Source organism: Poecilia latipinna, unplaced genomic scaffold (genome assembly GCF_001443285.1).
Source record: "Poecilia latipinna isolate Pla-1442-1.1 unplaced genomic scaffold, P_latipinna-1.0 Scaffold1044, whole genome shotgun sequence".
Taxonomy (NCBI): Eukaryota; Metazoa; Chordata; class Actinopteri; order Cyprinodontiformes; family Poeciliidae; genus Poecilia; species Poecilia latipinna.
This window is the reverse complement of record NW_015113660.1, coordinates 346,550-354,344: the sequence shown is the minus strand read 5'-3', so window position 1 is coordinate 354,344 and position 7,795 is coordinate 346,550. Positions and strand designations below refer to the sequence as shown.

At 41.7% G+C, this 7,795-nt stretch overlaps 1 protein-coding gene across 1 annotated transcript; it reads right to left on the bottom strand.

Annotated features, from left to right (window-relative positions):
- Window positions 1-4: 4 nt before the first annotated feature.
- Window positions 5-7,601, bottom strand: LOC106959100 (protein LSM14 homolog A-like). The gene is made up of 8 exons (XM_015051421.1): window positions 7,267-7,601; window positions 5,257-5,420; window positions 4,769-4,928; window positions 3,506-3,580; window positions 2,482-2,691; window positions 1,803-1,877; window positions 412-594; window positions 5-267 (listed from the first exon to the last, which is right to left on the bottom strand). Exons 1-8 carry the CDS (start codon window positions 7,385-7,387, stop codon window positions 5-7), a joined length of 1,251 nt encoding a protein of 416 aa, XP_014906907.1. The 5' UTR covers window positions 7,388-7,601.
- Window positions 7,602-7,795: the final 194 nt, after the last annotated feature.

Below are 7,795 nucleotides of genomic sequence, written 5' to 3'. Positions count from 1 at the left end.
GGAATCAGTTTACATGTTCAGATCTGTTCAGGAATCGGTTCACATGCTGCGTTGTGTATCGTCTACCAGTCTGCCTCCAGGATTCAGAACCAGCTCCGTACCTCGTGTCGTCACAGGAGATGTTGTCGAAGAACGACTTGGACTTGTCGTAGTAGCAGTTTGGGCCCAGCGGGTCGCTCTCGTCTTCGTTGTTGCCTTCACTGTTCTGGGTTTCCACTCCAGAGTCTCCCTTATCCTCTCCATTCAGCGCTTTCTCCGACTTCTCATCTGAGAGACAAAAGAATCACAGTTTAGCTGCAAAAACTAAAACCTACAGGTTGTTTCTATTTCCTTTAATTAAAGAGATGTGTTCCGTTTTACATCCCAGTGATGCTTCCCTCAGATTTCCCAGTATAACCAGTTAACGCCAACCTTTCAGCTTCAGCTTGCTCTGGAACTCCTTCTCGATCTCCTCCTTGTTGAACTGGGCGTTGGCGCTCTCAAAGTCAAAGTCCTTCTCGAACTTCATGGGTCCGTCTCGGCGCACGTTGAAGCGGCCCCTGCCGTGATGGCCGCCCCCGCGGCCGCGCCGGTTCGCCGTGCCGCCGCCGCCTGCTGGAGAGAGACAGAAGCGCAGCGTCAGCCGAGAGGAAGAAGAGAAACGGAACAAATGGAGGAGATGCAGAGATGGAGCCGTAGAACAGAAGGTGAGGATGAAGAGCTGCAGGAGTTAGGATGCATTCACACCAGTCCTGCTTAATCTGCTTTAATCCAACTCTGGATTAGAAGGTTTCAAAGAGGGGGTCTCAAAAAGTTGGAGAGAAGAAAAAAAAAATAACAAAACTGAATCCCATCATTTTTATTTGAAATGTATTTGTTATTCAATCATGTTTTTTTTTCTTTTATAAAATGTAAGTAAAAATAATTTAAATATTTCCGATGCTTATTTTCAAACTGGCTGCCAGTCAAATTCATCTTTGCTCTTCCAGCTAGCATAGCAGGCAAGAAATGGAAAAGTTTCTGACAAGAGAAAGACCAAAGACAAAAACAAACATAAGAACTGTTGGAATAAAATAAAATTTAATGTGATTAATATCAAATTTAACCAAATCAAAAAAATGTAAATGTTGCATATTTTCTTAAAATTAAAAGTGGGGTGTAATAAAAACAGTAATTTCTGGAAATTAAGTCATAATATGTTATCTGAAAATAAACAGAACTCATTGTCATCTGGGATGATCATGTAAAAACTACTGAAAACGAATAAAAAAAACTATCTAAAAGTTGATGTTTCTTGAAGAGGTTTGAATGCATATGTGAACGGCAAACGAACCGGAAAAGGAAGTGGACTACAGCGCAGGGCATTCTGGGTAAAAGCAACCAAAACACATGAGTCTAAAGAAATGACTCGTCGTCTTTTACCAAAGACAAGAGAGAAATCCTACAAATGCTAAAATCTGACGCCACTCCGTTTCTCTTTACATTTCGTGAAGAAGGAAGTTGTGCTCAGTGTCTTCTTCTGAGGTTTTCATGTCGTATCCTTCAGTGCAGCGCCCCCCACAGGTGAGGAGGGGAACTGGTTTTTCAAAATGTTTGGATCGTCTGACAGTGCAGTATGAAAGAACTGCAGCAGTTGAAAATGTAACAAATATTGCAATTTTGGTCTCCAATCTAACAGAGTCTACCGGACTGTCAGGTGTGAAAACACCCTTAGTGACAGAATGATGGAGGAGATGCAGAGTCTCCATCATCCCTGTGGAGATGAAGTCGAATAGACAGATGGAGGGCATGCAGGATGGCTGCAGAGGGGACAAGGCTTTGACCTGTGGAGCGTTTACTGGGCTCCCTGCCTTCTCCTCGCGCCTGATCGCCCTCAGCTCTGCTCTGGACGTCTGATCCTGGAACAGCAACACAGTTTGAGTCTCCACACAGCGACCAGGGAGCAGCTGCGTCACTAAACTCCGTGCTGCAGTTTCCAAGCTTCCACCTCACAGAGGAGCCTTCTCCAACTCCGCTCCTTCGGACTAGCCAGCAGTAATTAGCAAACACCGGGTGAGCTCATTATAGGAGCTACTTCTCAATGCAACGCTGGTAAAAACGTTGTTAAAGGGTTAGTAGGAGGAGTGATGTGATGATGACTTCCTGAAGGTGGAGTTTTAAAAAGAGCAGGAGTTTTAAAGAGACAGAGGCCCAAATTCAGGGCGTCAAATTTCTTTTAAGTTGTCTTTTATATAGTCAGCATTTTTATAACAACTGAAGGTAACATTGTTACTTGATTGTGCTACAAATGTGGATGGAAAATACATAATATTGCCCCTTTAATCTGTTTCCATGACGAACTTGAGCAGCAGTCTGCAGCTTTCTGTCCAACAGACCCAAACTATTTTGTTTACAAGGTTCAGATTGGATCCCTGAGCTTGTTTTTATTTGGCAGACTGACTCTGGCAGTATCATGGTCCCTGGTTACCCTCTATGTTTATCTTCAGAAACTGAGGTTCTCACCTCTCAGATTGTCCACTCCGTCCTGCTGCTGGGCCTTCTGGCTGCTCTGAGACGGACCCGCCGGCGCGGCGCGGCCGTGTGCCGGGCTTCTCCGTCCCAGACCGGGGGCTGGAGCCGTGGCGGTGGACGCCGGGACAGACGGGCCTCTCTGGCTCACCTGATCCAGGGTGGGACTCTTCCTGAGAGCTTCCAGACTGGGACTGCTGCAGCCTGAGGAGAACCGGCGAGGAGAGAGACAAATTAAAGATTGATTAGTAACTCCAGAGACCGGATCGCCCTGTAGGTTAAACAGAACAACACTGAAGAAACATAAAATCTTAAGCATTTTGTCTAGTTTCTAGAGAAAATATCTTCTTACGCTTGAAAAAGGACTAAACTAACTTACATGTAATTTTTAATCAAGACATAGGAGCTTGTTTTAAGTCAATAATTCCTTAATATTGATGAAAAATACTAGTTTCATTGGAATAATACATTCCATAATAAATGTGTTATTTTAAAAATAACACATTTTCCCCGTGTAATAAGTGAAATATGGAACCAGGACTTTTTAAATCAGTATTAAGGAATTATTGACTTAAAACAAGCTCCTATATTTTGATGAAAAGTTACTTGTAAGTTAGTTTTGCCTCATTTAAAGAGTACCAAAATATTTACACTAGAAACTATATGGTAAGATCTGGTGATTTTACAGTGCAAGAAAAATATAAAATTTGATATTTGTGAATTTCAGTCATTTTCTCATAAACCTAGAGAACAACTGATCCTGGAAGCAAAGAGTTATGGAGTTTGTTAGCTTCCTGTCTGCAGTTTGTTTCAGCTGAATTTCTGCAGAAAGAAAAGGTGAAGCAGTGAAGAGTGAAAAGTCAGAAGCAGGTTAATATTTGCTGCAGCAGGAAAACACCAGCAGAGTGTTTGTGGGTCAACATGAGCAGGACAGGAAAACACCCGAGGACAGGATGAACCATCACCCTCTACACACCACTGGTACCGATCTGGGAGTTCACTTCCTGCTGGTCTTTACCTTCAGTTAAAGTCCCGACAGAGCGCAAGTCAGAACCGCTCAGACTGGAGTTCATAAAGAAGACTGTGGACCGCCCTGTGTGGGAGAACAGCAACAGAACTGAGACCTGGAAACACACTCTGCTCCAGACTGATGGACCAACATCTGCAGAACATCTGGGGCGTATCGATACCAGAACACCAACCGACCACACACACCGAGAGCTGGAGCTGAGTCGACACGAACCCAGTTAGTGCCTAAACAGAACCGATAATGCATCCATCTGATGTCACTGATCTAATCTGAACACTTTGACCTGGAGGTTAGGAGGAAACTCTCCCAGCCATCAAGATCTTCTGCTTTACACACAGATGCCAGTTTGGGTCCAGCTGATACTGGGACTAAAGAATTATTCTGAGTTTGGAGTCGAGACTCGGAAAGCTGCAGATGAACAGAACCAACTGGACGCAAAGTAAAAGGTGATGTTACAGGAATGTCCTGCAGGGGGCGCACCAAGAGAACGTTCTCAAGCTTTAATAAAAAAAATAAAATAAAATAAAATAAAAAAAAGATTCTGGATCTTTTTATAGTAAAAAAAATAGAACCGGATCAACAACAGAAAGTAGGATGGAGTATTAGGGCCAGAAGAAAAATGACAAGAATAAAGTCATAACATTGCAAAAAAATTTTTTTGTCATAATATGAGAGAAAAGTTCTCATAATATTACGAGAACAAAATAATAGGAGAAAATAAAAATCATACTGATGTGAGAATAAAGTTGTAATAATACGAGAAAAAAAGACGTATGAAAAGAAAGTCAAAATAACAGGAGAATAAAATCATAATATTACCAAAATAAAGTTGTGATATTAGTAATTTTTTAACTACTTCTACAGGAAAAAGTATAAAAAATGAAAATGAGGAATGCTGAAAGTTTCATATTGCTTTTAAAAAAGTAAGACGCACTTCATCAGTATCAACTTATCATCATCATCATTAGCAGGATTTTGAAACGATTGTGCAACATGTCTGCTTTGAAGAAATAATCACAGACTACATGAGTTTATCTATCAAACCTTTGCTCCCATTAAATCAACTTTCTCCTGAATCTAAAATCATCAAAACATGTCGAGGAAGCGGCGAAGGCCTCACACCGACGCCTCTGACCCGACGCCTCCTCACTTCCTGTGGCATGAAGAACGTGATCCAGAACCACTCACAGACTCTGAACCCTTGGATATCATGCCGCCCTGAAGCAGAACCTCCCCACCGCCCCAACTTACCCACACCAACGGGTCCAAACTGGGGCGAGACCAGTGGGCTGGTGCTGAACTGGTTGTAGGCGGGAGCCGGAGCTCTGTTGAAAAGGCCGTAGGAGCCAGAGGACTGGAAGGGAGTCGGAGCCGAGGCCGCCGCTGAGGAGGAGCTGGTGCTGATGGAGGACTGCAGAAGAAGAAACGCACAGGGTCAGGAGATCATGAAACTGGGTCAGAACCAGGGTTAGAGTAGTTTTTGGTTTTTCATCATAGTTTGGTTTCATTTCATTGTGACTTTTTGTCTTCATAAAGGAAACATGTGGGACCTTTTTCCCCGACTTACTGTATAATTATTTCTGCTTTTTGTCATTAAACTATTGCATGTTTAATTTATTGCCAAGCAGGACAAAAAAATAATTTGCTATAAAATTATTGCATTATTAATTAGAACAAAAAGCCTCTGAGAGAATTTGAGTAAAATCCAGTGACACTCAGCGACATAAGAACAGAAATACCTGGACGATGGCCGGGTCCTGGGGGAGTGAGCACGTCGGTTTGGGCGGCTCACACACCGTCAGGTCCTTGATGTCGCTGCCCCTGAAGATGATGTACTCAAAGATGTCGTCTCGCGGAGGAATGGGCCGGTCCGTCGGGCGATCCTCGGTACCAAAGGAGCGGACTGAGGCAAAGAAAACTCAGTGTCTGAATCACAGTTTGACAGTTAGGAGGTGTGGCAAAGAAAAACAAAAAAACCAACAACTCCACATTCAGGCTGAAACTTTAAACTAACAGGAAAAGTTGCAAACAAAATATAATTCTCATTAGTAACTAAAAAGTTGTTTTTATAAGGTGTTATGATTTAATTTATAGTAGAACCATAAACATGTAGGTCGCCATTGTTGTCATGTGTGCTTTTGGGGTTATAGGTCAGGTTAGAGGTTAGGCTAATAGGTTAGCGTTTTCCATGTTTACATAAATAACTGAGGTTCAAAATTTTCCAATCTGAAACCTGCAAAAATCAAACAAAAAAGCACAGCAGCGTTTTGCGTCCCCAAAATCTCAGTTTCCCTTTGGATCCGGGAAAAAAACAGCTAAAGATTTTTACATTTTGGGAAAAAAAGTGAGGCCTAACTTCGAGAAAAAGAAAAAAAAAAAAAAAAAAGAACTTCCAGCAGCGCTAAACATGGCAAATTAAAAGCCTTTCTACCTACTTTCAGAAAAGACTTTTATTATGAAAAACCACGCAGGGCACAAACACAGCAGCAAAGTGGGATTTTCCTCAACAAGCTCCGGACACTTAAACATAAGAGATTTATGGATTAACATCAGCTGATGTCACTCATCTTTAACAATGCAAGTCCTGGAAGTCAGAAACACGTCTGGAGTTATTGTTTTTACTGGAGTTAAATTCTGTTGTGCCTCTCAGATGATTTTAAGTTTCTTTAACAGAATGAAGCATCATTTCAATCATATTCTGGTATAAGTAACAAGCAGAAAAAGCCGCATTTCACTTAAATCTCTCGACTCAAACTGATTATGTGTGAACCCTGATTTACAGCTAAGCCAGTGGGTCAGTCTGGTGACAGGCTGGATTTTGTCCTATTTTGATGTACAGTTTATAAATCTCAGAAGTCAGAGGGCGTCCTTCCTGCACAACAATCCAGCTGAAGATGCTCCAAAATCAGATGTTTGCTTCTGTTTCCACAATTTCAAAGTTGTTTAAAATCGAGATCAGTTTACCCAAAACTGATTAGTTGGCTCAAATTAAATAAAAATATCCTGTAAAAAGCAAGAACTATTAAAATTAATCAGCATCTTGCTTTGAAACTATTTTATTAGAAATTTGATGACTGAATTCATTTTTTAATAATTTTGATAGTTTTTAAAATAATCACTGGAGTTTACATTAATTATTCCGTGTAATTTCCCTTTATAGTCAATTAGAGGCCAGGTCCAGAGTTATCTGGATCCCTCTGTTTATTTCTTCAGGGGCATGGTGAAGTTAGTGTCTGATTCACCTTTTCTGAATCAGCACTTCAAGGGCTATTCTCCATATTTTAAGAACTCTGTCCTGCTGAAGAGCTAAGACTTTGCTAAATTTCGAAAATATTAGAACTATTAACATCTAATTCTGGAAAATACTGCATGGTGCCGCAGTACCATGCTCATTATGACATAAGTCTGTCATAATGAAAATAAGACAGGCTTATTTACATTATGAACTAAAGGTCAAAAAGGGACTGCAGTTGAACAGTTTTGTTTGGATATATAAAATAAAGGCTTCCTAAATGAAAAAATACGTTGAAAAATGTGTTATTAGTGTTCAGATTAGAGCTAATCTTTAATAGTTAATATGTCTTAAAAAACAACAGCATACACCTTTAAACTGAAAGGCTCTCAATAACAAGCTAACTTCAGCCGCAGCAGTTAGCTAGCTTAAGTTTCCGTTAAACACCCACACACCGCCTCCACTTCACCTTTAGCCTCGAGGAACCTCTTACCTTGAGCCCAGGTAAAACTCTTACCTTTAGCAAGGGCCACGGTGGAGTTCTCGGTGTCGATGGTGTACAGGATCCCTTCATAGCGAATCTCGGCCTTGGAGATCAGGCTGATCTTACTACCCAGATAAGGCGTCCCGCCGCTCATGGTGGCTCCCGCTTCTCGGCTCTGGGAACAGGAATAAGAAGGGGCCGATGCCTCCGAGCCGCGCGGTCAGCAGAGAGGGATTGAGGGGGGACTCTCCCAGTGTGTTTCGATTCGATTCCCTCTGACGCTGACGCCGCTTTGCAGCTACAACATGGCCGCCTCCACCTCCATTGGCACAGCTCTGAGCGCGGGGGATAACGGGATTTGGAGTATCGCGTGACTTCGTGGCGCCGTGAATCATAGATCTATGATGAATAGAAGTGTATTGAGTTTTTTTTTTTTCCGAACATACGCATTATGAAATGCGAGTAAAAACCTAAAAACCATTTATATTTACTGGCGTATAATAAACAATACAATGGCTCATTCATCTGCTAACTGTTAATTATCTACAAAAGACTAGAAACA